The sequence below is a fragment of the Castor canadensis genome, chromosome 17 (assembly GCF_047511655.1).
Source record: "Castor canadensis chromosome 17, mCasCan1.hap1v2, whole genome shotgun sequence".
In the NCBI taxonomy this organism is placed as follows: domain Eukaryota; kingdom Metazoa; phylum Chordata; class Mammalia; order Rodentia; family Castoridae; genus Castor; species Castor canadensis.
This window is the reverse complement of record NC_133402.1, coordinates 7,204,247-7,217,880: the sequence shown is the minus strand read 5'-3', so window position 1 is coordinate 7,217,880 and position 13,634 is coordinate 7,204,247. Positions and strand designations below refer to the sequence as shown.

General features: G+C 45.0%; 1 protein-coding gene across 3 annotated transcripts in view; it reads right to left on the bottom strand.

Annotated features, from left to right (window-relative positions):
- Positions 1 to 13,634, bottom strand: part of Abat (4-aminobutyrate aminotransferase) — a 98,605-nt gene that overhangs the window by 33,109 nt on the left and 51,862 nt on the right. For all 3 annotated transcript variants that reach the window (XM_020178640.2, XM_074060456.1, XM_074060455.1), the window contains 3 exons: positions 8,392 to 8,489; positions 5,904 to 5,933; positions 4,713 to 4,830 (listed from right to left, as the gene is read on the bottom strand). In XM_020178640.2, coding sequence (XP_020034229.1) covers positions 4,713 to 4,830; positions 5,904 to 5,933; positions 8,392 to 8,489 — 246 coding nt within the window. The remainder of the gene's footprint in view (positions 1 to 4,712; positions 4,831 to 5,903; positions 5,934 to 8,391; positions 8,490 to 13,634) is intronic.

Genomic DNA, 13,634 nt, shown 5'->3' with positions numbered 1-13,634 from the left:
TGGCCAGAGGACCAGTGGGAGGGAGTCTTGGGGATCTCTACTGGGGTCACCAGGTCTTGACAGGACTCTCCGGAACTGGAATTGGACTGGCAATGCTGATGGAGGGAGGAGTCAGATCTTAGACAATGTTTTGGTGGCCCTGTGACTTTGGAATCCACTTTGGACACTGCACAGAGAAGGGAGGATGAAAAAGGGGTCTGAGCTCTGTGCTCTGTTCAGGCAGGTAGCTTTGCATTCCATGAACGTGCTTGTCTGCAGGGTTAGGTCACACTGCGCCTCCTGCCTCATTTCTTTGTGCCTCTGTATATCCGAATTCTTCTGCCTCAAAGCCCTCAATTGGCCCAGCCACTTCTAGGAAGCCTCATGCCCAGATCTAAAGCCCATTTCATTCTCCCTCCCACGGTGTGTCTGTCTTTTCTAGGCTTAGTATTTACTATGTTCTGCTTGAGTGCAACGCATCCTATCCATAGAATAAAGGGTGGGCCAGGCATGGTGGTGCATGCCTGTAATCCCAGTACTCAGGAGGCTGAGGCAGAAGGATCAATAGTTAAAGGTCAGCTGGGGCTACAGAGTGAGACCTTCTCTTAAAAACGAGCAAACAAAAACTTCAGACCTTACATACAAGCTTGTAGAACATAAAATAAAGAGCATGCATGTAACTAACGAGATTATAATTCCCATCTATTGAGCACTAACCCTATGGCCAGCCTCTCTGCTAAAGCTTTGTATGCAATATCTCTCAGTCCTGACAATAGCCCTGGGAGTCAGGCACAGCCAGCTCAATGACACAGATGAGAAGCAGGTTTCGTCCAAGGTTAGAGAATATCCCTGTCTCCTTTATCTCAGAGGCAGGGTTTGGTTCAGGACATTCTGGCTCAGTTGTGTGCAGTCGTCTCCATCCTCCCTTCCTTTCATGATGGCTTCTAGCTCCTGAATATCTAAGACGTGCTGGAGGCTTTCTGAACATATTTCTGATCCTGGCAATACCCTGGCAGGAAGGCCAGGTTTGTAGGAGGAAAGCATGGTGGTTGGGAGACCAGACGCAAGCACCAAGTGTTAAAATATTTTAGTAGAATTTAGTGGAGTAGTGTAGAGATCCAATGATGTGGGCAGGAGCTCAACTGTCTTTTTTTTCTTTGTGGTATTGGCATTTGAACTCACCAGTCCTCTTCTATGATGGTTTTTTTTTTTTTTTTGAGATCTGAACTCATTTCCCTGGGCTGGTTTTCAACTGTGATCCTTCAGATCTCTGCCTCCTGAGTAGCCAGGATTACAGGTGTGAGCTACTGGTACCCGGCTCAAACTGTCCTTTTTTTTTTGGATGGTGCTGGAGTTTGAACTTAACAGTTCATACTTAAAGCAGGCACTCTACTGCTTGAGCCACATCTCCAGTCCATTTTGCTCTGGTTATTTTGGAGATGGGATCTTATGAACTCTTTGCCCAGGCTGGCCTCAAATATTGATCCTCCCAATCTCAGCTTCCTAAGTAGCTAGAAATAGGGGCATGAGCCACTGGTGCTTGGCTTAAACTGTCTTCTCATGTGAGAAAAGACTACAGTGTCAACGGATTATGGGGGGGAGCAGGATCCCGATCTGAAAGTATCACGATGTTTATCATACATACTGCGATGGTCTCAGTGTTTGTCCCCCAAATCTCATGTTGAAATCCCACCCCCCAAGGTGATGTTAGGAATGTTGTGGGGGAGGCTTTGGGAAGTGATTAGGTCATGAGGGTGGGGCTGTCAGAAAGGGAGAGGTGCCCTAATAAAACAGGCCCCCCAAAGTCATGGAAGGGGGAGGACTGCTAGGGAGGTGGAAGAGGAGGGGAAGAGGGGAGGAGGGGGATAAGAAGGAGAAAGGGGGTGCACATGATCAAAGTACATTGTATTCGTGGATGGGAATGGAATGATGGTCCCCTCACTATGTGTGACTTAATGTACATCAATTTAAAAAAAGAGGCCAAGCAAGCTTGTCTGTAAGCCTCCGCCATAAGGAGTCTTTGAGAAGGCAGCATCTATGAATTAGAAGGTGGGCCCTCCTCAGACTCTGGATCTGCCAGTGTCTTGCCCTTAGGCTTCCCAGCTTCCAAAACTATGAGAAATAAATGTGTTTTGCTTTTAAGCTTGTTAGTCTAGGCCATTTTGTCACAGAAGCCCCAATAGCTAAGACACATACCTTGTATTTATTTTCTTCCTTCCCCTTCACCTCCCCTCCCCTTTCCTTCCTTTCCCTTTCCTTCCACTCCCCTTCCTTTCCCTTCCCTTTAAACCAATTCCCTTTTTAATTGAAATACTTACTTTGAAAGGACACTTTATATCCCGGGGGCTAAAAGCTGAATGCAGAGGGAACACTCTTTGATGGTGTCTGCCCAAGGCTCTGAGCCTGGGGCCAGTTCTCTTCCATAATAAGAGATTAGCAAGTTTAGACAGGTATTAGAGACCCAGGACCACCCAGGGGAGACTTTCTCCTTGGTAGGATCACCTGCTGAGGAGGATGGGTGGGGAGCTGAATCAGGGGGCCATGAGGAGAGAGTTAAAATTTCCAGCTCCTTCTCTACCCCACCCTGAGGCTCACTGGGTCCAAGGCTGGAGAGCACTCATCACTCAGAACAAACACAGCCTGGGTCTTTCCAACTGTTTTCTAGCCAGAGAGCTTTAGGTTCTGGCTCCTTATCAGCTGCCTGGGTGTTTATGACTTTTCTGCCTTGGTAGATAAGCGTGGTCCAGGTAAATGTCACTAAACTTCAGATGCAGGAGGCAGACATAAAAGCAGAGCTGGTCATCCTGACCAGGGAAATGCCACCCCGGGCTTGGATGCTGTGGGAGTCCCCACCCCGTGCCATTGCAGGGCAGGTGTCTGTGATGCTTACAAAGAGTCGGGTGTAGAGACAGAGTCACTGCCCCATATCCTGGCGTGGCCTTGGATTTCTTGTACCCACTGGGCAGACCCATGACCTCCTGAAACTTGGAATGATACAAGCTGGAGATGAGGTGAAATGACCCTGGTAGAGGACTGTTATGGCCATTTAATGTGATAACGTGGGAGACACTTAGGCATCTAGTATATTTTCAGTGAGTATTAGCTTAAAAAATAGACAGGTGCAGTGGCTTATGCCTGTAATCCCAGCACTGACTAGGGTGGGTGAGGCAGAAGGACTACAAGTTCTAGGCCACCCTGGACCACATAGTGAAACCCTGTCTCAAAAACCCAAAAACAACAATGACAAAATCACCTCAAAGACTATAGATACAGGAGAAAAGGTGGCCAGAAAGAGAACTTTTAGAACTTCTAGTCTTTTAACAAATGCAGAAGGCCTAACCTCCTCATGTCTGTACACACAGGGCCAGGGATTCAGATGAGGGAGCCCTAGCATGTGGGTCCTGTGATCATGGCTAATAGATGGAGCTAGGATTCGAGCTCATGATAACTTGAGAGCTGGTCCCTTCCGCACCATCACAAAGGGGAGATAGGGTTTTATGTCTTTGAATCCAAAACACCTTCAAAGCCTGAGGCACCCCTGAATGAGGAACTTCCCCTCAAAGAATGAGTCATCTGCTGTCTGATCACACTGGAACGGGAATTAAATAGGTGTGTGGAATTGGGCTGGGGAGATGGAGGATGAGTGGACGCCTAAGATTGGGTCTCAGGGGAAGATCCCAGAGCTGCTGATGGGGAGTACAGAACACCCACGTGCCCTCTGCGGCAAACAAAGCAGCATCATGTGCAAAATGACCAGCTCTATCAGGCACAGCCTGCTGACCACTGGATGCAGCCAGGTATCATCTTGTCAAACGTCAACTAGAGACATTAACCATCCAAGTTGCAAACAATAGTGATCACACTTCCAAATTAACCCTGCCTGTCCCGTTGTCCTTATCCACTCTGTGTGGCCAGGAGGTGAGCTTGGGGAAGCAGGTGCTGCTGGCATCCCACCAAGGTCATTTTCCCAGCCAGGTCATTCATATCCCAGCTGCTGTGCATTGGCCGAAAATGGCTCCAGCTGCCTCCTCCTCTGGAAATCACCCTAGATGCACGGAGGCGGCTGCTTTGCTGGGAGATGACACACATTCTCTCCTGTAGCAGCTGAGAGGCAATGACTGGCACAGAGGTGCAGAAAGTCTAGTCCCTTTGCCTTGATCTGGGACCAGCTCGGGGGGGGGGGGGGCGGGTGGGGTAACTCAATTCCCCCAGGTCCTGGTGGGACCAGGCTGTGGACAGTCTCCAGCTGGGACCTCACCGTCTGCCCTGTGCTGTTTCTGTGACTTCCCTTCCTCCTGAGCTCTCTCACTCAGTAGACAAGTTACCCGAGAGTCCCTGCCTTACCTCTTCCTCCAGGAAACCCAACTAGACATCGATATTGTGAGTAGAGAATCACCTTAACTAGACATTGATATTGTGGGCACCATGGTTACACCAACTTGGGTCCATGCCCAAACTGTGATGGCTTTGCAAGCTACATTACCTCTCTAAAATTTCTTTACCTATCTGCAGAATGGGTATATGAACACACATTCACCTTGTAGGGCTTAGGGGAGGAATAAATGAAAGAAGATCCATTAGGAACCACACAACCTGTACACATTACTTATTTCTTCCCTTTGTTCTGTGGCCGGCAACACCCAGGAAGGCTTCAAGGAGGAAGATCTATAACCTGTGGTCATGACAAGAGGGGGAAAGAGGAGCCTTTCAGGGACCCATTTTCCAGCTCTTACCTATGGGGACAGAAGAGATCTGGGAGTAAAGGTCTAACATGCGGTTGCCATCCACGTCCACCAGGTAGTTGCCCCGGCTGTCTTCATAGTTGCAGAAGAAATGCACGGCTTCTGCATTCTTGGGGGAAGAGGACACTGGCTCAGGCTCACTTAAACCTCAAGTCAATGAAGTGAACCCTGTCCTGCCCATTCCTTGGACATAGGGGATCTCTATGGGTGCTGTCTGGGAGTAAGTATATGGGTGGCTTGCTTTATAATAGTTCATTAAGTTGTGATTTTTGTGTTCTGTGAAATTTTCCATATGTGTTTTATATATCACAACAAAAAAGGTTGAGATATAAGTCTGAAGTACATTCTGAGAAGTTAAAATATATGTGGCAAACCTTAGAGAAGCCATGAAGGAAACTAGAATCATTAAACAAATGAAAATATAACATGAGAAAATATTCACTTAATTCACACATGAAAGCAAAATAAAACAAAGCAACAACAAAGAGATAGTAAAAGAGGGACAGAGGAGAAAAAAGAGACATATATAGAACAAAAAGTAAAACAGTAGACACAAATCCAATCATATCAATAATAACATTAACTATGCATGGACTAAACAATCCAATTAAAAGTCACAGATTATCAAACTGGATACAAAGAACCAACTGTACACTATCTATAGGACTCATGCTTGGTGGCACATGCATGTAATCCACTCCACCCAATAGCAGCAGAATACACATTCAGCCCAAGAACACATGGAACTTTCTCCAGGACAGACCAGAGGTTAGGTCATAAAACAGGCTCAATAAATTTCAAAGGATTGAAATCCCATGAGATATTTTCCATCCACAATGGGATGAAGCTAGGGATCAGTAACAGAGAGAAATCTGGGAAATTCACAGAAATGTGGAAATGAAACGACACACAGAGAGCCAGCAGGTCAAAGAAGAATTCACAAGGGAAATTAGAAAAAAGGTTTAGAATAAAAGTCAAGCACTTTTTTTTTTTTTCTTTTTGCAGTACTGGGGTTTGAACTCAGGACTTGCATGCTCGCTAGGCAGGCGCTCTACCACCTGAGCCACTCCACCAGCCCCTCAAGTACGCTTTTTTAAAGAGTGAGAACAGATTAGGCATTGTTCCCTCGACTAAGCAGCAAAAAAGAAGCAGTAGCAGGAACATTTCGTCACCCCCACATACCTGAATTATATTCAGCTGTTTCATCAACTCCTGCAGACAAGCACAAAACAAGCATTACAGCAACCACACACTCTTGCCAAAGCAGCTTAAAAATCTTTCATGTGTTCCCAACTCTTGGGGCTTTCTTTTTACTCTCTTGCCAATAGCTTGATAGTTTACCAGCTGGTCATCAATATTATAAATATTTTTAAATGACATGATATAAGAAGTTGGCAGGAAACTATTCTACTATCTAGTTAAATTCCAAGTACAACAGACTGGAGAGTCACATACCTGGAAGATAAAGATAAACCAATATTGAATAAGAACTTTAAACTGAAAGTGTTTTTTTAGTGTCTATACAGTCAACTGTTCAAGTCAGTCCTGGGGTACACACCTATAATCCCAGCCCTTGAGAGGCTGAGACAGGAGGATCATGAGTTTGAGTCCAGTCTGGGCTACATAGTGAGACTCTGTCTCAATCCTGCCCTCCCCCCAAAAATCCTAAACAAAAAGTCAGTGGGTTTGCTTTTTATTTTTTTAAAATGGCTTTAACACTTCATTAGGAAATAATATCAACTGAAATATTAATTTGTGTATCAAAGAATCACTTATAATTTCAATACAAACATTCCATAAACTGTACAATTCTATACAGAAATTAGGAGTGCAAAACTAGTTGCTTTGAGGTGGGCATGGTGACACAGAGCTGTCATCCCAGCCACTTGGAGGTGGAGGCAGAAGGATTTTGAGTTCAACACCATCCTGGGCAGAGTTATTGAGATGGTGTCTTCCCGCTTCCCCTTCCTCCCCAAGTATATATAGATGGGGTGAACTTGATCGAATATCACAATGAAACTCCTTTGTACAATTATGTTATGCTAGTAAAAATTTCTAAAAATACAAATGAAAGAGCTGTGGCTCAAGTAGAGTGTTTGCTGGCATGTGTGAGGCCCTGGGTTCAATCCCCAGTGCCACCAAATAAAGAAAAAGAAACTAATTGCTTTGATATTACAAAGATTTCAGCTCCCAAAATAATTAACATAAAGTAAACTTTATTTTTTTTTATTTTTTTTTTTTTCATTTTTCTTTTATTATTCATATGTGCATACAAGGCTTGGTTCATTTCTCCCCCCTGCCCCCACACCCTCCCTTACCACCCACTCCACCCCCTCCCGCTCCCCCCCCTCAATACCCAGCAGAAACTATTTTGCCCTTATCTCTAATTTTGTTGTAGAGAGAGTATAAGCAATAATAGGAAGGAACAAGGGGTTTTGCTGGTTGAGATAAGGATAGCTATACAGGGCATTGACTCACATTGATTTCCTGTGTGTGGGTGTTACCTTCTAGGTTAATTCTTTTTGATCTAACCTTTTCTCTAGTTCCTGGTCCCCTTTTCCTATTGGCCTTAGCAATTAGCATCATACAATTATATATTTCCACACAAAAATGTAAAATATTAAGGAAAAAAATGGGAAGCTATTCCAAGTATTTTATTCCTATTAAATTAGAATCCGGGAGGGAGGAAGGATAAAGGAGAATGATGGAGGGTGAAATTCAACTATGATATTTTGTAAGAACTTTTGTAAATGTTACAGTGTACCCCCAGTGCAACAATACTAAAAGTAAAAAAATTAAAGTACCAAAAAAAAAAAATTAGAATCCACCCCCAACAGGAGTATGCACGAGAAATCTCTTTTTGTTAGTCAAACGCTATTCCAAATAACCAGTCGATGCATTAGTATGAAGATTTGTGAACTTATAAAAGAGTTGCAGAATCTTCCTGTCTCCTTAGTGCTAGGATTACAGGCATGCACCATCATGCTAAGCTCAAAAGGTTTACACTGTTCCCTTCTTGCCCAGCATAGAATGCTCTCCTCCTGTTAAACTGGTGCTTATCCTTCAAGGTCAAGGTCAAGAGTCTTGGCTACCTAGGCCCTAGGCTATGTGATACCACTATGTCCTTCCACTGTTTCTTGCATGTTCTGCCCCAGCCCTGGACTCTGGACTCAGGAAACCATGGGACTTGCTTTGACCAACAGAGTGAGGTGGCAGCACTAAAGAGCCCGTGTGGTGCCTCTGCCTCAGGGGCATAGCAGGATGAGGATGAGTCCAGTCCAGTGTCCTAGAGGATGAAAGACACATGGAGCACAGCCAGGTCACTGCAGTGACTGAAGTCCCTCAGCTGGATCGGCCAACAGCCAGCTGTCATCCCCCAGGCAGACAGGTGAGCCCAACAGAGCTGCCTGCCCCACCCTTGTCAGCCCTAAACTCGAGAGCAATCTGAATGCTTTGTGCTCTGAGGCCTCTGTCATTATCGTGGCTCCAGAGGAGGGACAGCTCTCCCTTGAAGCCTTTCCCTCTTTCGCAGAATGGCTCAGTTTATTTTAGTCCCAGACATCTAGGAGAGAGGTTATAGAAGCAGCTAACACCACAGCGCCTGAGCTCTTGCCTCCTGGGTGGCATTTTCTTTTTTTCAAAACAAAACACTCAGGTGTGCTTGACTCACCAGAGATCTGGGCCCTGGGACTTCTGTCTTCATCAGAGGTCCGTCATAATCAAACTCAACGTCAACTTTGGCTGCGGTTTGACTGATGTGTCTGGATCCTGCAGTGAGGAAGACAGTGAGGATCGGTCCTAACAGATGCCCCAGGTCCCTAAGAGAGGCGGTGTCCTGGCCAGACCACCACCATTGTGTCGCAGACCTAGCACTATAGGACAGTGCAGGTTAAAAAACGGGAGAGGACAGCATTAGTGAGGTTGTAGCCTAACAGGCATGCTCCATCCTAGTGGTGTGAGAGTGAGCAGATGTCAGCTTGTTCCTTTCGGCTGAGCACTTAATTTCTTCTCCTCCTTCCTCTTGTTTTTCTCCCCTTTTACCCCCTCCTCTCCCTCTCCCTCCTCCTTCTTCTTCTTTTTGGCAGCACTAGGGTTTGAACTCAGGCCCTTACACTTGCCAGGCAGGCGCTCTACCACTTGAGCCACGACCCCAGCCCTGAGCATTTCATTTTGAAGGATTTACCCTAAGAAAATAGTGTGGTCAGTACACAAAGATGTAGGTCAAAAATATTCATCATAATATTTTCTATAATATTCTATATTATTATATTCTATAAGAACAGCAAAGGGGAAAAGAACCTATACATCCAACCCTGGAGGGTGGCCAAGTAAAAACAAGACATAGCAACTGTTGCTTGGAATATTCTGCACCCATTGTTTTGAAGTAGACATTTTGAGTATTTATAGACACGGAAAGATATCCACTGTATTAGCATACAAAAGATCAAATTATGAAATTGTCCAAATTTTGTAAAAATTTAGTCCAAATATATGTATAGACCAGAGACTCTCAACCTTGACACTGCTGGCATTTGGGCTTGATAATTCTTTTTTAAATTATTTGTTGTTTTTTTCAGTACTGAGGTTTGAACTACACCTTGAGCCACTCCACCAGCCTTTTACTGTAAAGGATTTTTTTGAGATAGGGTCTTGGGAGAACTATTTGCCTGGGTTGGCTTCGAGCTGTAATCCTTCTGATCTCTGCATCCTGAGTAGCTAGGATTATAGGCATGAGCCTCTGATCTTGGCTTGGGTTTGGTAATTCTTTACTGTCCATATGTTGTAGGATGCTCAGCAGCCTCTTTGACCTCTGACCACTAGATGACAGGTGCACCTATCCACAGTTGTGGCGATCAAAGTCTCCCAGGAGGAAAGCTGGGCAGGAGTCAAGACTCCTTTAACTCAGGAGTTGAAGGTCAGCCTGAGCAACATAGTGTGTTCCTGTTACAAAAAAAAAAAAAATAGAGAAGGAGGAGGAGGAGAACAGTAACACCCCCACTTTCCATGAAGGAATAATCAAATTTCTAAATTAAGGTGGTTTTAGCAGACTTTTTTTGTTGTTAAAAAAAATTCTGGTCACAAATCATTAGTCTGAAACTCATTTCACATTTTGCACAGAGCAATACTCTCACAGAGGGAGCTTAACCCCATGAGACGTGTTAGCTTGGCATGTGACTGAAACACAAAGGTGGCCTCAAGCCCAAGCCTGGTTCATCCCCGAGTGAAAACCAGCTGTGATGGACCCCAGAGAAGCATGTCTGGATTTACAGTGTCCACTCGAAACCCCTTTCACATCACTGTTTGTCTGTACCTTCCCGGGACATGTGTGCCAGGTGGGTGACGTTAGCTCCTTTCCCTGGGATTGCAAAGTAGGGGCCAATAGACACTTTAGATAAATCACATGGGTGATTTCATTGTCATATAGAATTTAGAGAATATAATATATATGTTATCCATCCACCTATCCATCCACCTATCCATCCATCTATCCATCCATCTATCTGTCCATCTAACCATCCATCTAGCCATCCATCTAGCCATCCATCTATCCGTCCATCAATCTGTCCATCTAGCCATCCATCTATCCATCCAACCATCCATCTATTCATCCATCCAACCATCCCTCTGCCCATCCCTCTATCCATCCATCTATCCATCCATCTATCTGTCCATCTAACCATCCATCTATCCATCCAACCATCCATCTACCCATCTATCCATTCATCTATCCATCCATCTAACCATTCATCTAACCATCCACCTATCCATATCCATCTATCCATTCATCTATCCATCCATCTAACCATTCATCTAACCATCCACCTATCCATATCCATCTACCTATCCATCCATCTATCCATCCATCTATCTGTCCATCTAACCATCCATCTATCCATCCAACCATCCATCTACCCATTTATCCATCCAACCATCCATCTATCCATCCATCTATCCATTCATCTATCCATCCATCTAACCATCCATCTATCCATCCATCTAGCCATCCACCTAGCCACCCACCTAGCCATTCACCTAACCATCCATCTATCCATCCACCTAGCCATCCACCTAGCCATTCACCTAACCATCCATCTATCCATCCATCTATCCAATCATCATCCATTTATCTGCCCATCTGTTATCTATCTATCTATCTATCTATCATCTATCATCTCTTTGTCTCTATTATACAGGAGAGGAAACTAAGGCTCAGAGAGGTTTAAAGCAAAAGCATATCAAGGGCTGGGTTGTGGCTTAGTGGTAGAGCACTTGCCTACCATGTCTGAGGCCCTGGGTTCCATCCTGAGCACAGAAAAAATAAACAAAAGTAAATGTGCCAAGATTTCACATCACATCACATCACACACACACACACACAGCTTGTCAAACTGTGCAAAGTCCTATGATTTTAGAAAGCATATTTGTTTATTTACTTTAGGAAGCATATTTAAATTTATTCTTAATTTTCTACAATTGCTTTGGGTATCAAGTTTCTGAATTAATTATACAACACAATGTAGCCTTTTGAAGTGATATATCTTGAAGCCCAGTTAAAATACAGCACTACACTTACTTAAAGATGAAGAAAACAGCTTTTGTTTTCTTCCGTTTGATCCTTAAAAGGGCGTCCTAGCATCACTCCATTAGATGAGAATTAAAGGGCAGGGAACTTTTCACACTAAGCTGCTCCTCTCAAGCTGGCCAGAACGCAGAGTCTTGGGACAACACTGATTAGTGAGATCTGCATGGAACAGAGGTATGTATTCCAACAAAAACGATTCTTCACCTGTGCCATCTGGTGTCGATGTCAGCCAAGGGGGAAGGTGAGAAATTAGAAACCAACTAGCTGTCCTCCAAGGAGGGCACAGAAGTTCTTTCTTTTCTCCAGAAAACATCCTGGTGTCACATTGTGGTGATCAGACTTCTTGGGATTGGACAGTGGAAATACAGGGAACCGTGAGAATATGGGCACGGCTTGTGGGTCCTAAGATAACACATGGGGTGTGGGGGGCCATGTGGAGGTACAATTAGGAGGACTGTGACAAACAGGAGCTAGGCAGCCAGCGAGGTGGTGGAGAGGGTGACAACTGGCTTCTGGGAACTGCGACCAATGAGACTCGAGACAAGGGATGCTGAGGGCAGGTGCAAGGCAGATGTTCTAAGAACTGTATCATTTCCCACCACGTGTCCTGAGAGCGGTGGGTAGAGGAGGGCAAAGACTGCTGGGCAGAGACCTGAAAACCAGAGCCTGTTGAGTTTGTTGGGAACAGTGTTATTAAAAAGGGGTGGGGGTGTGGCTCAAGTGGTAGAGCACTTGCCTAGCAAGCACAAGGTCCTGGGTTCAATCCCTAGTATTAGAGGGAAAAGAAGTAAGGCTGGGTGTGGTTGTGTGCACCTGTAATACTAGCTATTCAGGAGGTGGAGGCAGGAGGATCACAATTTACAGGCCAGCCTGGGAAAAGTGTGAGGCCCTATGTTCAAACCCTAGTACTGAAAAACAAAAACAAAATAAAAACAAAAGCGCTGGGTGTGTACCTCAAGTGGTAGAGCACTTGCCTAGCTTATATGAGGCCCTGGGTTCAATAACCAGCACCGTGACAAATGAGGGGAGGGGAATAGAGTGGGGAAACCAATAAGAATAAGCTTCAACTATGTGCTAGGTGGCCTTTCCCACACAAATTGCCACCCGCTGCTTCAGCTGTGAGAGTTGTGTCCCTCCCATTTTACAGATCACAGAGGGTAAGTGACTTTTCCAAAGTTACACAGCTAGCCAGTTGCAGAGCCACAATGGAACCAGGTCCATGCAACTCCAATACTTTTATTTTAGCTCTCATGTTTCAATATTTTAATAGAGAAAGAGAACCATATACCAGTCTCAATAAATGTTCTCTTAATGGTGCTACATAATGTCATACCCCACAAGAGAACAGAGCACAGTTTGATGGATTAAGGAGACCTGTCCTCGGATCTCTCTCTCTCTGTCGGCGGTATAGGGGTTTGAACTCAGGGCCTCACACATGGTAGGCGGATGTTCTACCACTTGACCACCTAAGCCACGCCCCAGTCCTCCTCGAGTCTGTCATTTCAAGTCACACAAGCAGGTGTCCAGTATGTATTGAACATGTGTAGTGAACATCCCAGGAATTATCCCAAACAGTTTACACGGTTACTATTAAATGGTTATTCCATTTAATCCTCACAATACTGTACGAGACAAATGGTCTTCTGTTTGTTTATCTTTTATTTTTGTTTTTTTGAGACAGGGTCTTGATATGTAGCTGAGCCTGGACTGGGACTCACTATGGAGCCCAGCCTGGCCTCAAACTGGTGATCCTTGTTCTTTGGTCTCCAGAGTGCTGGTATTATAGGTGTGAACCTCCAGGCCACACTTGATTTTTTTTTTTTGTATGAAAGGATGTCATGGGGTCACTTTCTTTTTTTTTCTTTTTGCAGTTCTAGGGCTTGAACTCAGGGCCTATACCTTGAGCCACTCCACTAGCCCTATTTTTGTGATGTTTGTTTTTGAGATAGGGTTTCACAAACTATTTGCCTGGGCTAGCTTCAAGCCAAAATCCTAATCTCTTCCTCCTGAGCAGCTAGGGTTACAGACAGGAGTCACCAGCACATGGCAAGAGTCACTTTCTTAGGCCATTAACTCTGGTCACATTCCACAGCCTCACAGTGATGGACAGGTGGAGACACCATAGAGAAGCACCTAAACCGAGTGGGATAGGAGCAGTCGGTGGCCGCTGTTCTGGGCGCTCCCCTCTCTCACTCTAAGGAAGCACTGCCATGTTGTGAGCTGCTCTGTGCAGTCCACACAGCAAGGAGCTGAGCGTGGCCTCTGGTTGACAGTCCCAAAGAACTGAATCCAGCCACAGCCACGACAGGGAGATTGGGAGTGAATCCTCC